Source organism: Abramis brama (assembly GCF_963993115.1).
Source record: "Abramis brama genome assembly, chromosome: 1".
In the NCBI taxonomy this organism is placed as follows: Eukaryota; Metazoa; Chordata; class Actinopteri; order Cypriniformes; family Leuciscidae; genus Abramis; species Abramis brama.
This window is the reverse complement of record NC_139963.1, coordinates 5,456,463-5,480,450: the sequence shown is the minus strand read 5'-3', so window position 1 is coordinate 5,480,450 and position 23,988 is coordinate 5,456,463. Positions and strand designations below refer to the sequence as shown.

At 38.6% G+C, this 23,988-nt stretch overlaps 1 protein-coding gene across 1 annotated transcript in view; it reads left to right on the top strand.

Annotated features, from left to right (window-relative positions):
* The first annotated feature begins 1,248 nt into the window (after window positions 1-1,248).
* The window catches only part of cyth3b (cytohesin 3b), a 43,594-nt gene continuing 20,854 nt past the window's right edge, over window positions 1,249-23,988 (top strand). The window contains exons 1-3 of the mRNA XM_084109007.1: window positions 1,249-1,441; window positions 23,065-23,147; window positions 23,489-23,553. Of these exons, the coding sequence (XP_083965133.1) occupies window positions 1,423-1,441; window positions 23,065-23,147; window positions 23,489-23,553 (167 nt within the window). The 5' untranslated portion in view covers window positions 1,249-1,422. The remainder of the gene's footprint in view (window positions 1,442-23,064; window positions 23,148-23,488; window positions 23,554-23,988) is intronic.

Sequence of the window (23,988 nt, the reverse complement as noted above, 5' to 3'; positions counted from 1 at the left end):
GGGGCGGAGCTACATAAGGTTGATTTCAGTCATGCAAGTGCTGCTCCTGTCTCTTTAAATGGGGAAACATCAAATTCTCCAAAGCTTTTCACCAAGCTTACTATTAAATTTCATATTTGAAACCACCAATGAAATCTGAGAACCACTGTCTCATCAATTTTATTTCTAAACGCTCAAATCCTGTCAAAAAAACCCTGCATTTTTCAGGCTGGACCAGCCAATGCGCATGTGCGGTCATAAACGCGCTTCACTGTTTCCATAGCAACCGGAGCTTCTAACAAGCTGCATCAGCCATTGGCTCTTTTATTTCGTTTTTTCATAGTTATATAAGTGCAGCATCTTATATCTAAAGTTGTTTTAGTGTATCTGTGTTAGCTTTGAGGTCACTGGTATGCTACTGTACTCCCAAAATTATCTTATTGATTTAAAATGTACACACATTTTAAAACCTCATACTCAAGAGTGTGTCCATAATGTGATTATTAATGCGATATAGTGATTATTAAAAAAAAAAAAAATTGTATTCATTCTTATAATCGTGTACACTTTTATGGGCCCACTTTTTTGGTTTTCTTCAATCAGAATACATGTATAATTACATGTGTACTTGTATAATTAGCCCATGTTAAATCTAGAGTCTAAATATAATCCATATAATCCAGTATAATTTCAGTATTAGGGCTACAATACAATAAATGTAGTAGCGGTTCCTACTAAAGCGAAGGCTTAGCTAATGAATATTCATTACGCTGTGATGTTTGTGCTGATTGGCTAAAAGGAAGACACTTGTAAGGTGAAGAATTGTGAAAGTAAAGACAACCCAGTTCTTTTTTAATGTATTAAGTTTCATTGTACGTTGTTTTTATTATTATTCATCACCATTTTTTTTCTGTCTCTGCTTTGTGTGTGTCATTATTATATGCAAAACAATCTTGCCAGTAAACTAAAGTACTTTGAAATTGACTTTTGGTGGCTCATGAATATTAAAGACCGGCTTCTGAATGGTTACTAAGCAACGTCAGCATTACCTAATTAATATTCATACATCAAGCCTTCGTCGTAGTAGGATTGGTAAATTCGCGTGTAAGGGGCGGGGCGAGTGTGATGACGTGTGACGGTCGCTGTGAAACGCAGATGCTCGTATGTGTGCGTGTGTGTGTGTGTGTGTGTGTGTGTGAAGCGCTTATTCCGCTGGATGTTATTGATCCACGCGAGCTGAACACCCTTCCTCTGTTCATAAACACACCGGGTTACGGATTTAAACGAGGACTGAGATAACACCAGTTTATATGCCGTATATTCCACACAAAACAGGACCTTTATTGTAAATGCAGCAGATAAACCCTTCATTATAAGGAACACATCTGTGTCTGGAGCGCGTTCTCATCACATCATTTCAATATTTTGCATTAATCTGCAGATATGGACGAAGACAATCAAGGTAAGACCATCGGGTTTACACATATGTGGATATATATGTGTACACGCGATCATATTATGGGTCAATATGGCATTAGACACAGATGTGTTGAATCATTAGGAACGAAGAACATTGCATTTATTATTTATGTGCATTTACTTAGCCATTTAAAACCCAAATCTAAAAACCATTAAAATTCCGTTTGTGTTTAATGACTATCCCAAAAATCCCTCTTAATGATTCCGCACAATGCCATCTTTAAGATATAGTCATTTTCATTTTAAGGCCTAATAAAGTGTGTCTCTTTCAGATTCAGGACAGTTATAACTTATTTGTGATAGACATTAAACTGTGCAGTAACATTGATGTTTTGAACAGCACACTCACACATTCACAGAAGTCAACTGCACATGTGACACTGGATCAGCTTTAAGCAATGCTGTTTTCCCAGTCAAATGAGAAACTTGAATGGCTGTAGGTGCAGATTTCAGACAGCATGGATGACCTACATGTCAGCCTGCCAGTGTTTGTCCAGAGAGACTGTGGGCTGATATGAGTATTGATTTAATTTACTCAACACCATATTCCCCATGCTCCAGCTTTTAGAGGATCACCCACCTAATACAGCAGCTCTACGGTTGGGTGATGCATTAATGATGGGTTAATACATATATAAAAACATTATATATGTATATTAGTGCTGTCAAATATAGATTATTCACGATTAGTCGCATCTAACATCAAATTTTGTAAATATATGTGTGTGTTTATGTACATATTCTGGTCTCTAGATATTGCTTGGATCAGAAATCGAATCAGAAAAGCCTAAAAGGCAAACCTGAGGCAAAAGTTACATGATTTGACGCCTTTTTAATAATTCTTGGAGTGTTTTTTTTTGCACGGTTAGCCTCATCATGGAGCTAATCCATGGATATTAGTGCATGTGTTGTTATATTTAAGAGATGGTTCTCTGAGGAAAACTACAACAGCTATCATATTCAAGGCATATTAGCTCTTTCTGCATTCCCACAATGCTGTGTGTTCACTCTGAGGAGTTGGTGAGAGTCCGACTGGTGTGTTTGACAGTGGTTTGGTGGTTCAGTCAGAGCAGCGTCTGCTCTGATGTGGATGATGAGACTCTCTCAGCTCTTCTGCTAACGCTGGGGTCCTGCTGGGGAACAGTAGTCAAAGCAGTGGGAGATCTCACTCGGGAAGTCCCAGTGAACTCGCCAGCACACCGCTGTATGCACACACTGCTAAACCCTTCATGACTGTTGAACTGAACATAAATAGCCAAATTAAATTTAACCAAATTAAATCTGGTTAGTCTTAACACTCTTGAAAAAACAAACAAAAACGGAGACATGTTAAACCATTTAAAACACTTGATTTATATATATGATTTATGATTTATATGATTTATATCTGTTGTGCTGCTGCTTCAGAGTTTTGTGGAAACCCTGGGACAGGATCATTCAAAGGTTTGGGGTGAGTAAGATTAAAAAAGTAAGAAAGAAAGAAAGAAATCATACTTTTTTGAGCAAGGATGCATTGAATTGATCAAAAAAGACATGTAAATGAAGACATTTATAATGTTACAATAGATTTCTATTTCAAAGAATTGCTGTTGATTGAATTTTTTTATTCATCAAATAATCCCGATAATAACTGAAATCAGCATAATAGAATGATTTCTCAAAAGATCAAAATTCAGGTTCACATCATTGGAGTAAATTACATTAAATTACAGTAAATTACATGGAGTAAATAAATAAAAAATGTACATTGCAAAAAAAACACAATTATTTCAAACTTTTGACAAGTAAATGTCCTTTAATCACGCTCAAATATTCAACACTTTGACCCAAATTATTGTAAGAAAAAAAAAAGACTAAACAAATACACGTCTTCCCATTATACTGTAGAAAAGGTCCAAATGATGTTACTTCTTGGATGTTAATATAATGTTATTCAATTGTAATATCTAATGGTTCAATTCAATTGTATATCTAATGTTTCTCACTGGTTTTGTGCCTGTAAGACTTTAAAATATATAATATAATGGGACGCCAAAGTGTACCATATTCATAAAAAAGTGCCATGATGGATCTTATTAGCGATGTTTGTTTGGCTCATCTAGAGTCATATCTATATACCAGATATATAAAAAATACTTGACTGTGGTCTCTTTTGATTTGGTCCAGTAAGCAACCAATCAGCAAACAGTCCCTTCAAAAGCTTTAGAATCCTTAATGGTCATCAAATGGTTTTGTTGCTTTAATTGTTAGTTAAAGGTACTGTAGGGTAGGCAATTGTGGAGATGCTAGCAATGACAAGTTAGCTTTGAAAGCATGAGATCCCACCCTCCCTTCAGAGCGCCTCCAAAGCCACGCCTCCTTCAAAACACATGAACACACACAGCAGAGTCTGCAAAGCATAACGAGAAACGCCATTAAACTACGTCATATCTCAAAGCACATAACATTACAATAATAATGAATGTAAACATCTTACAGACCACCTGACTGCTGCAGATTATTTTCGCAGTTGATAGTGTTGATTTAGAAACGCATAAATCCGAGTCTGAGGACATGAACAGCTCTGGGTTAAACGTGGTGACATGGTGTAAAAGAAGCATCTTCACCAGAGAAGATGTATGTAAAAAAAATTATATTAAGATCATTTCTATTATTGATTGCTATCAGGATGTGAAGAGAGTTTCAACCAGAATAACAAACTTTTTTATGAAAAACATTGCCTATCTAACCTTTCAATTGATTGTGATTTATGTGCTCATGCCCTAGCAACCAAGAGCACTCTAACAACACCCTAGAAACCATGGGAAAAATCTTGGCAAATACAAAGAAAGCTGTCAGGCTAGTTTATTTTCTGATGTAGTTCTGGTTATTGAGCTTTCATATGCGTTCACGTTCTTGTCTGTTGAGTCGGATCCCTGAACCGCTCCGAAGTTTGATCTTGATGCAGCTGAATTTGCCTTTAAGCCAAAAAGAGATTTAAGCCTTGCGTCAAAATGTAGTGTTTATGCCAACTAATGTCATAATATGGCATTTGAAGTGACACAGTCACAGTAGAACTATGGCAGGATTGTTTTATGGGGAAAACAGTGAGTGTTTGTGCTGCAGGGCATTGGAGTGTTTCTCTAGGCATGATGTATTTTTCATTAAACCACATGACGTCAGCAGGGAAACCACCACGAAACACCACCATTAATTAATATTCAGTCTAGTGATTCACTGCTGACTTTGAACATGGACTTGTTTTGAACTCACCTATATTTTAGTGCCAGTGTCCAAGTCACTGGCAGATTAGTGAAAGAAAATTAGTGAGCTGTTTTGTCTAAATAGGTAGATACTTTATGACAGCATCCTAACAGTAATGAGTCTAATGACACTCATAAGGGACTGTTTGAAGTGTGCTACATGTATATTTCAATATACATTGAAATATAAAAATGCGTAGCACATGTTGATCAAAATAGTCAATAGTTTTTGGAAAGTTTTTCAGTTTTACTAAAAGAAAGTTCTTTGGTTGTCATGGTTCCTAATTAGTCCACACCTGTTTCCTGTTGAATTTCTCATTCTCTTGTGTAGATTTCTCGTTCCTAGTGTCTATTAAAGTTAAGTTAAATTAGTGTTCTTTCTGCATCACGAATCATCCATTGGAATTTACTACAAGCAACCCCTGACAGAACACAAGACTGAGACAAGATTTTCATAGGAGATTTAAAATGGATATTCCCGCAGTCCACCTCCTCCAGGTGGAGCAGGGGGATCGCTCCCTCGTGGATCACACAGGGGACTTTCTCAATCTGTCGTCGCTGGTTAAGCCCAGTTCCAAGTCTTTGTTGCAAAGTCTCCTTTGTTGTTGATGGTCCCTCCCAGCCTCCCTCTCCCTCCTCCTTTGCCTGAGCCATTCAGCTCCTCAGCTCCTCCAGTGGTTCTGCTCTGCTGCACAGATCTGCTTAAGGCTTCCCAGTCATCAGCTCCGCCTTGGATCGTAGATCCCTCAGCTCCACCTCAGACCTCCAAGCCCTAGACTCCACCTTGGCCCTCCGACCCATCGGCTCCACCTTGTCTCAACGCTCCCTTGGCTACACCATGAACTGTCTTCCCTCGTGCTCTGCCGGGCTCCCTCATCCCTCTGGCTCCACCTTGGTCCATCGTCCCTCTGGCTCCACCTTGGTCCATCGTCGCTCTGGCTCCACCTTGGTCCATCGTCGCTCTGGCTCCACCTTGGTCCATCGTCGCTCTGGCTCCACCTTGGTCCATCGTCGCTCTGGCTCCGCCTCGGACTTCCGAGTCAGCAACTTTGCCTCGACCCTTCACTCCTCTGGCTCCGCCGGGCTCCTCCTTCCCACTCCCACTGTCTCCGCCCTGGTCTGCACAGCTCACACCTTCACCTCAGTCATGCCCGCCTGCAGCTCAACTGTGGCCCTCCAGGCCTTCAGCGTCACCCTGGCTCTTCAACTCTTCTGCCCCGCCTTGGTCTCCACCTCTACCGCCTCCACCTCAGTCTGTCATCTTCCTGGTCTAGTCCAGACTCTTCACCAAGTCTCCACCATGGAGGAGCCATGGAGTCCTCCATCGGGGACCTTCTTCCGTTCATGACTCTGGGTCATCCTCCTGCTGCTCACGTCTCTGGTCTGGTTCCTTCTGTCTTCACCATGGCTCCTCCATGGCCATCGTCTCCTTGTGTTCTTCCTCTGCCTGCTCCTCATCCTCCTCCAGAGCCCCCTCCCTCCTTCCGGACTTTTTTTTGCAGCACAAGGGCATGCTTTCCGGGAAGGGAGAGTTATGAGGAAGTTATGTTCTGTTTCACTGTCTTTTTTAGTTTTAGTCATCTGTTTTTCCTGAGTTCTAGTCATTAATCTGTTTTCATGGTTTCTAATTAGCCCACACCTGTTCCCTGTTCTGTTGATTACCTTGTGTATTTAAACCTTCAGTCTTCCTCAGTTCTTGGTCTTGTGCTTATGTTATATTCCATTGTATTGAATTCTCATTCCTAGTGTCTATTAAAGTTATATTATCATTTCTGCATCACGCATCGTCCTTCGATCTTTATACAAGCAACCCTGTGACAATACTAAAGGTTAATTTATCTAAAACGTTTTCCTGGCCTCAAGCTGGCCTTAATTAATCACATGAAATAGCAGTACTTCCAAAAATTGATTTGTCACTGTAGAGAACCATTTAAAATGACCTAGCGAAGGAAAACAGTGATTAATAAACAGAGCAGTTCCAAGAGCATCCTCACACTCGGTGCTCGGGCCCTAAACTGGTGATCAGATTCAGGACTTAAGATACTGTTCTGTATTTAAATATACATTTTAGCCTGAAATTTATGTTGAATAACAAAAAATTCATGGACACGTTGTATGCTAACCACCTATATTAACAATCCTCTTGACACATCTGCCATCTTGCATGATTATTTCTTCTGAGCTAGTTGCAAAGCATTGTAACCCTGGCTTTTTTGCAAAGGAGACTTGTGAAGCTCCCTAAGAATTTGGCCAAAACAAGGTATCTATCTTAGAAGGCAGCATGCCTATGACACCTTGAAATGCAGCCTGGGAGCTCAGGAACAAAGCTTAGGTTTCAAGGTGAGATTAATGCATGTTACTAAAACCCTCAGCTTTGACATCAGCAAATACTGTTATCTAAAGCAGCATTCATTGTGCACGAAAACCAATTTTATGCCCTCCAAACTAACAAAGTGTTTTCTACACCATTTTTCTTACCAGTTTTCATTGGGGACCTCACCTTGCTGTTCATTAAAATGGTCCAGAGATTGTAAAAATAGTTGACTCTGACTCTTAACATTAGCACACAGTACAGGGTTTAAAATTTAAGAATGCAAAAATTAGAAACACATTTGCACAAACAATACGGCAGTTTCAGGAATTTAGGTTGGCGCAGGGAAAACTAAAGACTCTTTCACCCCCTCTTAAAGGAAAGCAGACTGCAGACGAGTCTCTGGAGTGTTGGAGCATGTGGCTGATTGCATTCCTGGGCAAGAGAGCCACTCTTTTGAAGAGCAGTATTTTTCACTGATGGAATGGGATGCGAGCAGTGGAGGTGAAGGAGAACGGATTATGTAAGAGATCGTGGATTGTTTGGATCAGGAAAAGGTGTATCCAGTGGTCTCATTCTCTCCTTCCTCCGTTCTCTCCAGTATGTGTCCTCAGAAAGAGGTTATTGAACAGAGATTTGCTTGAGGAACACATTGTTCTTTGTCGTAAACCTTTGAGAGTTATAATTTTAACATCTCATTCTTTCACAGAATGTCCTCAGTATTTGGCAGTTCTGGCTTAAGCAAGCATCACTATTATTATATAAGATTAACCTGTGCAAAGGGTATGAGTAATACCTCAAAATGGAGACATGCACTGATACTTTTCTAAATAATCAAATGTACTGTTTGTGTATGCCGAAACAGACGAATCCTAAAGACTTACACTAAAGGAGGGACCTGGACCATATCTATGATCAGAATGTCAAAAATACTTAAGCGAAATTGAAAAACGAACTGATGTGACAAAGTTTTTAACAAAATCAGGCCAAAAACAAAGTTCGTTTGGTGTTCATTAACCAATAGGGTATTCAGTATATCTCTGCAAAGGTATTTCCAACTCCTTTTTACCCCAAGCGAAGAATGAAAATGAACTTCGCCGTGTGTACAGTATAGCAAAGTATAAGTTATAACCAACTATTAACCAACCAGAACCTGCAGGTCACTTGTGAATGTACTGTAATTCAGTTGCATTCTGTTTGTCTGTATGCAAATTATTCTGGTTAATGATTATTGTTTGTCAATAGTTAATTAAACAACAGAATCCTTTGTGTGTGTGCGTGTGTGTGTGGATCATTTCCTTTGCATATAACTATATGCGTCCACGTGCTGCTTTCCTGGACTCATGTGGGATTTTTGTTGGCAATGCACTTTTAAGATGCTGCATCATTCAAAATTCATACTGTTTGACACGCAGGTCCACGGAGACGTGTGTGTGTGTGTGTGTGGTTAGTCACGTTTGTTTGGCCTATATGGGTCACTTTATTGTCACATTGTCGGTTTGATGAAGTATACCAACAGAACAATCCTTCATCAGCTGCTTTACAGACATTTTTGGGGAAAAAATCATGTTTTTCCACAACAAGTTCATAGTGACCAAGGCTGTTAAACACCAAACATGGCAAAGAAAGAAATCATCATGAACTAGTAGTCTATGTTAGTTGTGTTAGTGTATATTCCACGTCCTCTAAAGACACATTAGCTTTGTATGAGGATGGAAATACAAGATGCCGAGTGATAATCTTCCCCTCCAGTGAACTGAACTCAAGAAGCTCAAACTCAAAATGAGTTCAACACATTGACATTTCTTGAGTTAACAGCTCACTGGAAGTCTTGCCCTGCTTGCAACAAACCCCTTAAGCCAAGAAAACCTAATTCTAAACCAATTATCACTAAGGGTTTTCTTAAAGTCGCCATGAAACAGAATTGCGCTAGTCCTTTCTTCCCTATTGTAACGTATATCTGAGTGAAACGGCGTCTGGAACGAGAACAAATGTAGGGTAATAATGAGGTGCATGGATAAATAATTAATAATAAACCATGCAATATTCTATAAAACAGTAAGAATCGTCCATTTTGATTTCATGGTGACTTTAACTTGGGGATTGCTGTAACTGGCTGTTTACGAGTGAGTCATTTAAATGATCATTTGATTTCTATTTCGGAAGTATTTGCGTCCGCAGTTAAATCACCAAAGACACGGAAATGTCAAATATGGTCCGATTAGCTGTGTGTATTGGCACATTTTACAAAACTTACACATATAGGTCCAGACAGGCAAAGTACCTTGAACGTGTCTGGTTAGGAAATTACTGAATGAGTTCAACAACAAGCACAAACTAGCATCTCTGTGCATAATTGCCTGTGGACGCGTGGCAAACGTAGGTTTGACATCATTTGTAAAGTGTAGCTGGTTAAATGGGTCACAGCTCATATTCCTGACAGCTGCTGTAGTGTGAGTAAGAGGCTCTTGAAGCGTGAATCAGCAATCGAGGGCTTCACCTGTGTTATTTCACCACCAACACCTCATTACTATCAACAATCTGCTGTGGGTGGAAATCACTAATTGCTAGGTTTGATATGAATAGTTTACTGTTTATTCTAGAGCTAGTTACAAAAACGAGTTTATTTTTGTACGAGTTTATATGACTTAAATCCATTAAAGCCGTTGGTCTTTGACTTCAAAGAACGCATTTATGTCAACGTTTGAAGCAGAAAGTGAAGCAATTTTCAAACTAAGATTCCTAGGTTTCTTCATAGACTAAAGGATTTCCCTTTATTTCACAACCTCTTCTAAATAGCTAAATGATTTCAGGTGTTTTTATGAAATGAGAATAGGCTCATGAACACAAAGTATGACCCTATAGGTTACTGTGAGAAAACTGCCATTTTTCTAATGCGATTTGATTATATATTGATATTTTCCCACCACAAGCACAAAGTAAGATGGTAGGGTTGCATCAGCCCTTCACAAGGTCTTTTTTTAAAGTCCCCCTGTAGTCAGTCATCCCCCAATTATGCCTTAAAACTCATCTTTGATCACCAAAATTACATATTTACGTGTTTTCATGCCTTAAAATATCTCGAATGTAACTCTACACCCTTGCCTCATTTAGTATGCGTGGTTCTATGAATATGCAAATGAGCCCCGCCTCCACTCACTCACTCAGCTCAGAGATCCACTGGTTGACGATCACACGTTGATCTGATTGGTTACAAGGTAGTTTGTGACGTCAGAAACACCAGCGATTTCAAAGCGTGTTTTTGAGACTGTCTTTGGTTCACTGCAGTTTAAGGAGAAAACACTCAGCAATGCTGTCGACTTATGAATTTACACATGGTTTGTCTTAAAGCAGATTAAAAACACCACATAGACGCATAAACAACATTAAAAGCTGGATTTTCACCACAGGGGGGCTTTAAAATCAGATGTAAAGTTCACTTTTGTACATTTTGGTAGTATAACAGATTCAGTGTACGCTGTAATGAATCGTACATTATAATCATATTGTATCACAATGATTTTCCCATAACAGAGTTGAAATATTGAGGTTGAGGTCAAATGTAAAAGACCATGAACCATGTAGTCAAAAATACTTTCCCAGACAGATCAAACCATTATCATAAGAGGAATAAAGTGGGGGGCAAAGACAAATCCTGCATATTCTCAGAAAATACAGAAAACATAAACAAATAAATATTGAAACGTTTGATCAAGCAATTGATTAAACTATTTATGGAGCATTTTTTAACCTATTAAATTGTAATGCTGATTATGGGGGCATAAAAGTTCCGATAAAAGTAAAACCTCAATCGAACGAATCTTAGTAAAGTGATGATAAGATTAAATAAAAAAATGTAATGTTAATTAGATGAATACCCACACAACAGCTGTTGTCCCAGAGCTTAACATGTGTCTCAGATTATATCTTCATTTAAACACTTGGGCCAGCTCTCTTCCTCTACATCTCCACAGCTGGACTTAAACTAACAATGGCCCCTCCATAGTTTATAATTAAACCCCAAAGTCACAAGGAATTCAGTTCGTAAGGACTGAATAAAACACCAGCGACTGAAGAATGTCTCATGAAGCAATAAAGATCTGCCAGGACCGGACGCTCAGCTCTCGTCGCCCACGCTTCGGCAATAATAGCGCGACAGAGTGATTTCGTCTTTGCCGTCCCGTCTCACACAACAGAGCTCAGATTCCTCAGATCCAGATGTGCTGTCTGGACAGACGGGGCCAATATAAACAGGCCTGTTAGGTGTCCAGTTTGTCTCATTCGTGGCTCTCTATCAGACGGCTGGAATCGAAACTCATTTCCTGACTGAGTCATTTGAGGCCTCGGGGATTTCAGAAACGAGCTCTCACTGTCCCATCTCAGAGGAGACACTGATTCCCCATGCTAACCCAGCAAGCAGTAGCCGTCATTTCACCGTTTAGGTTAACTATAGTCCGGCTATGAGTAACCCACTTCAGCCAAAATAACCTTGAATTTGATTACATGGAGACGCGGAAGCGACAAAAAGTAAATTAATAACTAATGATCTTTGCAACGGAAGTGAATCAATGAAAAACTAACTTTAGCTGGACAATAACTTTATTCTAGAGCTGCTGTAAAGCCAAACAATCTCTGTTACTGTAATTTCCTATTATCACTGTAAAGCTGCTTTGAAACAATCTTGTTGAAAGCGCTATATACATGAAGGTGACTTGACTTGACTTGTCGTTTTTGCCAAAATAACTTGCGAGATGTGTGATATTCCATTACGAGGTAATGATTACAAGGTGTTTGGTTTCATTTCTTTGACATGTTATGCAATTGATGACTAGTCTATTCTTGGGCTATGGTTAGACGTCTATTACATTTTCACTGACAGCCCGAATTTTGCCTTGTTTTAGCCTAGACGTCAGGGCTGTGTTTGGACGGTTATTAAACGCAAAATTGCTTGCTGGGAATGGAGAGCTGCACCTTGACTGACAAGGAGATTTTATCTTTGATTGGATTCATTCCATTACTAGAAGGAGATGAGTGATGAAATCCAGATGATCCTGCCATGATCATCATTCAGAGCCACTCTATTAAACAGATTAAAATTTGAGCCGCAACAAGGTTAGATGGTGTTCACCAGACAGGTAGAACTGAGGTTCCTCTGACCTTAGTCTCGTTTAGCCAGACGTCTGGATAACGGCTTAAAGTCTGGTCCCTCATTGCAGATTATTCTGGTCAAAAAGAGCCTACTAGAATAGGAAAAGACTCTTTGATATGTAAAGCAACCAACCACAGTTCATTTCTTTATTTGTGAAGTTTAGCGGCAGGTAATAGGCCCTATTTTAAGGATCTAAGCACATGGTCTAAAAGGGTCGTCCCTATTCTCTTAATGAATAATTGGCGTGTTTTGTCCATATTCTCTTAATGAGTAATGGGTGTGTTTTGTCTCTATTCTCTTAATGAGTAATGGGTGTTTTTGCGCTCTTTAAATAACAAAAACAATATTACGCCATTGACTTTAGACCAGGTTTCAGTTGGTTAATGGCTCAGTCTATTTCTGTTCCTCAAAATAGCAACGCTCCAACAATGCGCCTGAACACACAACTGGTTTTCAGACCAGCAGCCTATGGGTGAACAGATGCATTTGCTATTTAGACAACGTGGTGCAGGACGTGAAAATGAAAATTGCGTCGGGCTGAAACTAGCAAAAAAACACTTGCATCGCGCTTGGCTCCGCATAGCGCCGGCTTTATGAAAGGGCCCAGTGAATTAGATATCTGTAAGCACAACCAGACAGATGTCTTTGCTCTAGAAACAACCCTATTTTCTTAACCTGCAAACCATTGTGCTTTTCGTCTACATTCTCATTGCATCATATCATACCCTTCACAGCATTCACAGTAAACTCTCTCTGATGTAGCTTAAACTCTAGTCTGGAAGTGGACTAAACCTGAAATCAGATATACATTTTAAAACAGTAATAGTAAGCCACTAATAAAACTACAGTCTGGTACTTTGTTAAAATCAGAAAGCACACACTTTTGTATCAGGTTGTTATGTTGAAACACTAAATATAATGGTAGAAGTTGAGAAAGTGCTGAAATTACAAGGGGAAATCTACTCAAGTGTCAAGGAGTCGGACAGTCGAGGTCATAAACACTTGACATTAACACAGAAAAAAATGTGTAACAGAGGCTTTACAGATGCAAACGGGTAAACAATGTGGTTTTTGTGGGTTTTTTCTTAAAATAAACTCTGGCTGCATGCCAGAAGCATATGACATGAGCAACAAGTCGAGAATAGCAGCTGATTTTTTAGGAATGGAACAAATTAAACTCAACAGAACACTGTAACCAGACACCCTAGCAACCACCTAGCATTACCCTAGCAACTATAGAGTGTAACGGTCGGGTTCTGCCAAAACTCCATTCATTTTCTCTATATGGAAATTGATTTTTAATGATAACTTATAAACCTTTAAAGACAGCCTTACTGTGAGCTAGTGCGATAGTTTTGCTTCTCCTGAAGCCGTTAGCCTGCATTTCAACTTATTTTTTAAAAATAATCAAATTCAACAGTGGAATTCGTTTTGAAAAACTACATTACCCATGATGCTTTACAATTAGAGAGTCGAAACAAGCAAAACGCTCTAAAAGATCTCGTTCGATCAATCTTCCTACATTCTCAATATACTTAAATATTTGAATGCAGATGCATATTTTACAATAAACTTAAAATATATTGTTTATGCATACTTTTATAGTTCTTCTATTTGATTATGGTGTTGGCAAAGCTTCATGGGATTGTAGTTCTTTTCCATCACTAAAGCCGATAAGTTCACAGTCTTGTACCTTTGTACTTTTGACCGATTGTCAAATACTGTTTTGCTTCAAATCAAAGTTTGTAATGTTATGATTCACATTGTAGCTGGTTGGCTTGATTCATGGCTTATAATGCTTTTATTGAAGACTATTTTAAAATCCCTATGGGAAAAATGAATGACCGGCGCTGAAAAAGTGGACTCTATTAACTAGCCCCTCTTATCTGAATTACATTTGCAATAAAACACCTGTCTTATCAGTTAAAGGAATTTGACAAAGAAGGAGGTTTGTATGTGTCTGACAGTTTAGTAAGCTTTAAAGCTTTAAAGACAAAATGGCGGATAGCAACAGCGATTTGATTGGCTGTTTGGGCTGTCAGTCATTTATCTGTTATTAGTCAATTCCATACAAAGTGTTTGTATGCATCACAACAAGATATGTCAGTGGAAAGACCAATGTTAATTTAGTTTCTTCGAAAAGAATCACACTTTACTTGACGCAATGTTAGGGAACATCTTACTTCTTACTTCCACCAGTTTCACAGTGAAGCATCTGCTAATCTCATTGCATACTTGTCCTTTTTTGCAAGTTATGATAGATGCCATTAGGATGCTGACGTGGAGTCAGTGCTTTAACTTTACTCATATTATTAACCCAGACAAGAGCGAAACCAGCATGAGAAATCAGATGCAGGCAAACCACTAATTACACGAGAAAACAGCACAGCGCCTCTGCCAAAAATACTAATCTAATTTGTGAATGGGAGCATGACACAGGATGAGCTAAAAATAGGGGCGTCAGGATATTTTCTCATCTGCTAAAGGAAAAGGAAGCTTTCCCTTTAAAATCATTTTGGAAATGGACTCGAGATGTCAACGTGACACGCGATCTATGAATAAGGCATTGTGAGGGTGCAAGGTGTCTTCTGCTGTGAGGTTTTATTGAGTTACATGGGTGAATTAAATCAACTTTGTGCCTTTGTTTTGGTTTTCATTCTTAAATATGTGAAGCAGCTCAAGGGTGGATACGCTTTACGCACTGAGGATTGTTGTGGTTTTGTGTGATGTACTACTGTGAAAAAAACAACTTAAAGAAATATTAATACTAGGGATGCATGATATATCGGCCACCGTATCGGTATCGGTCGGTATGTTTTCATGTTATCGTTATCGGCCTGATAAGAAAATTTGGCCGATATATTAAAGCCAATAAATAATGTATTATTTCCTTCAGCTGAGACGCTTCAGATGCGCACTGTTCAACATGATGGTTTTGAATTGCTTGAAATATGATTGAAATCACTTCAAAAAAGGAAAATACAGTAAAGTCTGTAATATCGGCTACATAAAATTATAATGTGGACATTATAATTGTGTGTTTGGGAAATGGATTTTACTGGTGAGACTTTTGTTCATTTGGATTTAGATTTAGCGGCCAATATATCGGTTATCGGCTTTCAAATATAAATAATTATTGGTTATCGGTATCGGCCAATATATATCGGTTATCGGCTTTCAAATATAAAGAATTATCGGTTATCGGTATCAACCAATATATCGGTAATCGGCTTTCAAATATAAAGAATTATCGGTTATCGGTATCGACCAATATATTGGTTATCGGCTTTCAAATATAAAGAATTATCGGTTATCGGTATCGGTCAATATATTGGTTATCGGCTTTCAAATATAAAGAATTATCGGTTAATGGTATCGGCCAAAATTGCATCCCTAATTAATACAGAATAGAAATGGAGATTGTAAAATCAAATAAGTGGCAGGATAGTGGTTAGTTGTGTTCACTAAGTCAAGCATCGCTATTACAATTGCTAGTAGTTTTGAACAAACTCTAAGTATTAGACTTCAGCCGTCCCACACCATTTGTGCATGATTATAATATCCCATGCCGTGTGCCTAGTTATCGATCTAACATTTCTTACATAGTCAGTGAGGTCTAATATTGTTGCTTTGTGGATGAATAAGTAGTCAAAATATTCAATAGACATACACTGACTGAATTAAGATTAATAAGAACACTTTTTTCCCCAGAAAATGTAAGTTTAGTTTAGAATTAAACTTGCAGAAATGTTAACATATCAGAGTAATCTGTATTTCGTGAAGGCAGCTGTCAGATTATAAATCACACATCTATATCCTCCTCTAAAAGTGAATCTGAAACGTTTCCTTCAGAAGTCAGAACACAATAACATGTTTTCTTCGTGTCAGATGCCTTTCCCAGACTAATGATCTGTGCAGACTCACATATGGCAGTAACAGAGGCTTGAGTATCATCAGCAGAATCAACAAAACTCCAGATCTGTTCATCAGGTTTAGCAGATTTAGTGGATAGGCTAAGGCTTTTGGGCTTGTGAACGGTCGGGTTCCTGGTTTGATCCCCCATGAGCAAGCAACATTATCCTTTTGATCAAGACGATAACCTGGAGATGAGACTTGAGGGGCTGTTTACATAATTTACACTTTTTATGCGTTTTAGCCGTTCTTTTATACGACAGATTGTCTTTACAAAGTGACGTCGTCATCTACTGGCCTGGCATGAAAAGTACAGCATTTTTAGCCGTTTTCACGGATCCGTGTTGCTATGACAACGTTGTCTGTACGTGAAAACAAAAAAAATTTAAACCCTTTTCTGATTTTAGTACATTGTTGTTGTGTAAACATACCCTGAGTCTTGTAAATTCACTTTGCAGAATTGGAAACAAACTCAACATGTCATTGTTTGTGTGGCCATAAATAGATAGTGAGTCATCATTGAAACAGCTCACCTAAACTCAGCCACTCCCAGCTCATTGTGGCAGGTTATATTGATGATGTCCATAACAAACAGCTGTGTCACTTTGAGCACTGAGGCCACATTATCAAAATTAAAACAGGACATAATTTTCTGTTATAGTATGTAGTCATTGGAGCAGTGCTGTGGATGGTGTTCGGTAAGATGGATATGATGCTAATGTAGTGATCCAAATAGTAATTAAGCTTGTCACTACATCAAATGGTTGTAAATTGAACAAAACCTTACAGGTTTCATAATCCTCAATTTAACCACATAACAGATTAACAGCGCCAACCTACAACCAACCACTGTTTTCAACTAAAAACGTAAATCTTTTTATGCGTTTTGGCCGTTCGTTTACACGATAACGCCGTTCTGCGCGCCTGAAAATGGGAAGTTTTTAAAAACGGACTCCGTGTAATGAACAAAAACGTGAATCTCTGAAGACGATTACGTCACGCACACGCGTATTACGTGTTCAGTCTACAGTGTTTCATCGCCATCTACTGGCCTGGCAGCAGAATACAGCGTTTTTTGCCGTTTTCGCGGATCCGTGTGAACGGGGATCGTTTTGACAATGGTGTCGTCTGTACGCGGAAAACTCAAAGGAAAAACTTTCTACTGAAATACAATCTACTGGTTCACAAATAACATCAAATGGATCATTTGTGAATCCGACTGATCCAGAAGAGTCAAGTGAACTACTATTTGGTCTTGTCCCGCTCAAACGAGCCAAGACCCGGGATAAGATGATGTTCTCAGATCAATGTGCTCCTAATAATTCATAGTAATATCAGACTGAGCTTTAAGGTCTTATATGGGTCCCATTAGAAACCTCTCTTTTACTGGAGTAATATTTTATTAGCGTTTCTCTAATCTCTGTGCATTATAGTGAAGACAGCATTTCCTATAATGTTTGCCTATGAAAGACGACCGAGCCAATCAGAGTAAGTATGTGGCGGAGCTACACCTTTAGCCCTGCCCATGTTCCGCCTGACTCCGCCCACACACTCTTCTGATTGGTTGTGATCTTTGATTGATTTGGTGGTCGTGCCACATCTGATGTGGACAGACAAATTACTTGTCGCTGGAGACACGGTGTAACCCTGTCCAGTCTCCATTTACTGTCTAATACAACATTTACACAAACTCAACTCCACACTTCACAATGAAACTTGAGCTTGCTGAATATATGGTGAGTTTCACCGTCAGACCAAACACAGTCCTGAACACTCATGATGACAGAGTTAAGCCGAGGCTGATGCCACTTCACGGCAGAAGTGGTTAAACTGGTTTTACCTGAACAGTTGGTTGGTGTTAATAAGTATGCAAACAATGTGCACACTGTGAGAGCAGTGTGTGTGTGTGTGTGTGGAGTCTATCCGACTCTTCAGTTTTCTTGGGGAAATCATTCTGCACACACTTTCCAATGCGGTCCGCTGTGTGGAACGTCTACCATGCCACATAAAGAACAACACATATGGGCCGAGAGTGATGGTACGTACTGCAAATACTAAATGCTATGTAGTTATCATGAGACTGGACTCATGACTCATGGACACATGACTCTTTTAGTGTGTAAATGTGTGGTGTAAGTGGGTTTCACCATGATAAGGCAGCTCAGTGTTTGAGTGTCTGTGTGGTTACGTGACATAAGTTGTCTAATCGGCACGGCAGACGGGCAGAGATATCCTCTCCATTGTCCTGAGGCAGTCCTGGACAATATCAGGATGTCTATCCAAGACTTTTCTTCATTAGATCCCAGTCTCCGTTGAGAAATCTCAACATTTCCTTAGCGTGTCGGTCAAAAATGACAGTTTTATTTTTTGTCAATGAAATTAATGTACTATATTGATAATGTTTTTTATTTTATATGTTGTATTTTTAGGGGATTTTATGGTACTAAATTATATTTACGCTGTATTCATAATCCATTTATTCACTTTTTTGAGCATAGACCTGAAAATTACATTTCCAGCTTAAGCTGTGGTAAATCTTGAATGCTTTAGAGCGACAGACTGAAGTTTGATCTCTTTTCGAAGACAACACTTGGCAGATTATTGCTGAAGTGAACAAAGTTTTAAAAAGTGAACTTAAAAAAAGTTACAGAATTTTACGTTTATAGTTATGAAAAATGCACAAAAATACTATTTGCAGTTTTTATATGAAATATATATTTTCAAAATCACGTTTTACTCTAAAACTGCAAGAAAATCAAAGCCATAAATCTAAACAAGTTTCAAAGTTGAGCTTGATATATACATATTTTTTCTTATCCCAGTAGAGACAGCTGTAAGTAACCCATTTGTAGGTCGTTTCCAATAAAAATGGTAAACGTTGTGAAGTGAATTTTGGGTGATGCATCAAGAACAATATGTAGAAACAGTTTATGTGCTTGGGTTTCAGAGGAGCGCAGCATTATACAGGCTTTAGCAGTCTTAGCAGTCACAAGACCGAGTCAGGAAGCGATGGGAATTCTCGGGCGAGGTTTAGATTAATCTGTGGGCTGCTGAATTATTGCACCTTTTGATCCCTTGTTAGTGGTGTTGTTCAAGAGAGACGGGAATGAAATGGAGGATGGGAACGTGTATGTGGAAATGCATGTCCCGTAGAGACCCGCTCACATATTACAATCTAGTGAAAAATGCAATTTATTATCTCTGTACTAATTTATTATTTTATTTATTATTATCACTAATTTGCTCTCTGTATTAACAATCTCTGTTGCTGTGATTTCCTATTATCACTGTAAAGCTGCTTTGAAGCGTAGGGAGATCGACTCGATTACGTCATTCGCAGTGCTTCATGGGAGTAGGCGGAGCTTGTTTCGACTCTCTGATTGGTGGAATTTTCTGTACAGCATCATGGGTAACGTAGTTTTTCAACACGAATTCCACTGTTAATTATATGCCAAAATAATGCAATAATGCAAAGCAAAACTATTGATTAACAACCTCGTAGCTCACAGTAGGGCTGTCTTTAAAGGATTATAAGTTATCATTAAAAATCTAGTTATTGTTGCACTCTTTAGTTGCTAGGGTAATGCTAGGTGGTTGTTAGGGTGTCTGGTTACAGCATTCCGTAGCACAAACAGTGAAGGTCAAGTTTCATTTAATACTAAGTGTTAAGAGTTTGTTCAAGTCACTACGCCTAAATAAGAGCAGTGATTACATTGCTGTGATGCTGGCCTTAGTAAACACCACTAATAAGTGCAGGTCGTAGTGATTCTCTTGCTGAGTTATGTCTGGTTGAACTGTAGGGATGGGAATCGAAAATCAATTCCAATTCTGGAGTTGAATACTTGAGGTCAGGAAACGGATACTTGTTACTCTTATCGATTCCTTTGTGAGCATTTCAATGTGACTTTAAACCATTCAAGTGCGAGACGACTGCAGGCGTGTGTATCAGTGTATTGGATCCGTGCAGCTCTTAAAATGACAGCAGCCTAATATTCCTGCTGCCGTCTCTATAATAACACTAATCAAACAACAAAACACAAAGAGAAAAATCACTTGTTCTTGACTGATTAACTTATAGTTGTAATGTATATTTCATTTATAAAGTGCAGTGTTATTTTACATTTGATTACAGTTTCTGTACGTGAATACCTGAAAATCTTGAAACATTGTTTATTTCAATCGTATCTTTGTTCAGTTGTATCTTTTTATTGCGATTGCTATTTTTTTATTTGTTCGAGTGTTTACTTGTCTTTAATAATGCTTGACTTGTATATTAGTTAGGCTAGTTGTTTTTCTATGCTATTTGTAAACCACAGGCAAACACTCCTTGTGTAAGTGTTCATCAGCCTGTTGATTTTTGCTCATGATATTCAGCTACAGTTAAATGTTTTGCAATAAGACTTAAAATAAATGTGACTGATATCTAAGTTTTATTTTTATTAACCCTGATTGGAATCGAAATTAGGAATTGATAAAATTCAAACGATACCCAACCCTATTGAACTGACCTTCAGTATATGATGGGATTTAAGCTCACACGCTTCACACACCAGTCACAATGAAAAAAGCCATTTTTTTGGCACACAAGTTTCCTTTTCCCCTCCCTTGTAGTTCATGTTTAATGCATCAGAGCCTCAGTGATGATATCAAATGACCTTCCTGCGTGTGCACTCACCATCACACAGTGAGCGTTTGACATCGAGCCCAAAAGCCCAACTATCCAAGACATTCGCCTCTTTATTCGTCCGTGGGAATTCTCTCAGATGATGCAGGATTTCTGCGCTGTGGACGTAGGTTTGCCTGTGGGGAATCGCTCCATAAATGCCTCTTTATGCACTGTGTCAAAGAGAGCCCAGAAACCATTGTGTGCAGCCAAGGACGTGGTTATAGTGTCATCATTTCTGTCTTTATGGAAAAAACATTCATTGTTTCCTTCAACCCTTGTTTTCCGAGTTCCCAGAAGCCGCAGTCACCCCTCTATAGATGTCCCAGGCTGTCAGAAAGCTATAGGAACTAATGCTCACTATCGCTTTTTTTTTTTTTTGGCCTAAAAGGGGTTTTACAGTTGACAACAGAGTAGGAAGTGAAAATGGGAGATGAAATTGAAAGCAGCTTATAGTGGAGGGATGCAGATGGGATTTCTCTTCCCAAGCAATGGATCTGGCAGAGAGAGAGAGAGAGAGAGAGAGAGAGAGAGAGAGAGAGAGAGAGAGAGAGAGAGAGAGAGAGAGAGAGAGAGAGAGAGAGAGAGAGAGAGAGAGAGAGAGAGAGAGAGAGAGAGAGAGCGGAGGAGAGCTGAAATCTGCAAATACAGGAGTGACCTACTTCTTCTGGATGCTGGATCAATCTCAGACACCTTCACGCAGAACCTGAGTCTTTCACACAATCTTCGTTTTTGACCAAATTATGTAGTTTAGTTGAGACTGTGCTATTTTAGTTCATTTTACGATGTGAATCGATGGGAATGTCTTTGCATTGTCCTCTAATAAAATGTAGGAAATCTACTGTTATGTGTGCGAGCTCTTCTCCTTGTTAAACGTGGATTGGAATGGCCACATAATTTTGTTAGTTGACAGTCACAGTATTTATAAAACATTAGGAGAAAAGTATTCGGATGACCTACTATGCATGCACACTTTACAAAGCATAATGGGAATAAACAGTTGTTCTCAGATTGTGAGCTATCGTTGGTCACTTTACATGTCTGATTGTCTATATGCCGATTTTTATGCACACTTTGGGAGATTGCATATAAACACTGAGTGGAAACACCAAGATGCGCATTAACTCTAAGAATGGTCATTAAAAAATGTATGCGCACAATCTGAGGCAGATCAATGTTTAATCCGATATGAAGACATGCGCATGAACTATGATGGAAACACACAGTCATCAACACTCAGCATGCAAAACTTAACATTGCTAACCATCAAATTCATTTTTAAATGAACTAAACTAATTACTAATAAAACACTGACACAAGACAGCAAATAAAATGGTTAAAAAAGCCAAAAAGCAGTAAAACAAAGCAATTTATTAATTTATTCATGCTGCAATGCACTCTGGGAGCACACCGTTACTCAGAAATATCACGTTAGTAAAACTCAGACTCTAAGTTATGAAAACTTGAATATATTGATAACTTTACAATATTTTTTTTTTTCTGAGGCAATAAGTTTGCAAAATTTCTTTTCAAGTAGAGGTAACGAATGCTTTATAGCTGAATTGAATTAATTTAATAATTTATTAACTTTAGACGGTTATTGAACTGATCTGAATCAACACTGAATTGACTTCAGTTGAATAATGACACTTTTTTGTTGTTGAGAGTTTGAATTTGTCTCATATTTGATTATAAAGCTTGCATGGATTCATTATTTTACTGTGAATCTGTATTGTATAAAGTAGGGATGCACCGATATTAAAATTTTGGCCGATACCGATAACCGATAATTCTTAGATTTGAAAGCCGATAACCGATATATTGGCCGATAAATCTAAATCCAAATTTTTATGTCATTTTTGAGAGCCTGATTACAAAAACAAAACTCTCACCATTAAAATCCATGTCCCAAACACACTGAACCATATTTTCCTTTTTCCGAAGTGATTCCCATCATATTTCAAGCAATTCAAAAGCATAATGTTGCATCTAAAGTATTTCAGCTGAAGGAAATAATACATTATTTATCAGCTTTAATATATCGGCCTAATGTTCTTATCAGGCCGATAAGGATAACATTAAAAATGAACAAATATCGTCCGATACCAATATGGTGGCCGATATATCGTGCATCCCTAGTATAAAGCACTATGTAAGCAAAGGTGACTTGACTTTATGACACAAACACTTCTCAGTAATCCACACGGAGTCTGAGACTTGAGTTTGAAAGCTGAGGGAAGCGTTTGACCCACAGTATTGCTGATTTGAACATTGAAGATGCTCATCTAAACATGCTTACCCGTGTGTGTGTGTGTGTGTTTGGTTACAGTACCAGAAGACCTGTCCTTAGAGGAGCGAGACGAGCTGTCCAACATTCGGCGCAGGAAAAAAGAACTGCTTGATGATATTGAGGTGAGAATGCAGTCGAAAATAAAGTTGTAGAAACTGTAGAATAGCTGAAGTTGTGTGTGTATTATGTATTTATTGCTTCGCATAATTCCTCTATAGTGAGCTGCTGTTGCATTCTGAACATAACCTATTCTTCCTAATTGAATGCAACATAAAAAGTACCTTGTTTCTCTGTTGGTTAAACAGCTTTAGAACATTGCAATAGGCATTTTTCATCTGAAGCAACTTACATTGTGTCCAAGGTACGCATTTCACATTTCCGGGGAATCAACGCCATGATCTTTGGCTCTAGTGTTTGAATATCATGTAGAGTCTCCTGTTTGATATGAACCTCTGTTTTCCAGCGCTTGAAGTTTGAGATCGCTGAAGTGATGACAGAAATCGAGCAGCTCACGTGTGTGGGCGAGAGGTGAGTTATGAGAGATGGGAAATGTTTCCTTTTCATTGCAGCTCAACTGAAGCTCATGCAGATTTGCACCTGTCTTTCTTTTGTCTGAGTGTCCTCACTCATCTGTCCTCTTCTAAACATTCATGAGCGCTCTATTCAGACCGTGTCGTCTGGTTGACAGGTCACCTGCAGGAGACATGTGCTGTACACGCTTGTGTCTTTTATTGAGCTTTAAACAGGGATATAGATTGACTCAGTGCGAGGAAATGGATGTTGAATATCTAACATTCAATAACCCAAAGTGTTAGTTTAGTTTTTAGTTAAATCATATGGTAAGGAATCCATTTTTTAATCATAAAATGATGAAAGCGTAATGTAACAGAACTCAAAACGTCCTTACGTGTCCAAAAATACTGTTTATAGAGAATAAGTTGGACTAATTTTCAGGCAGATGAG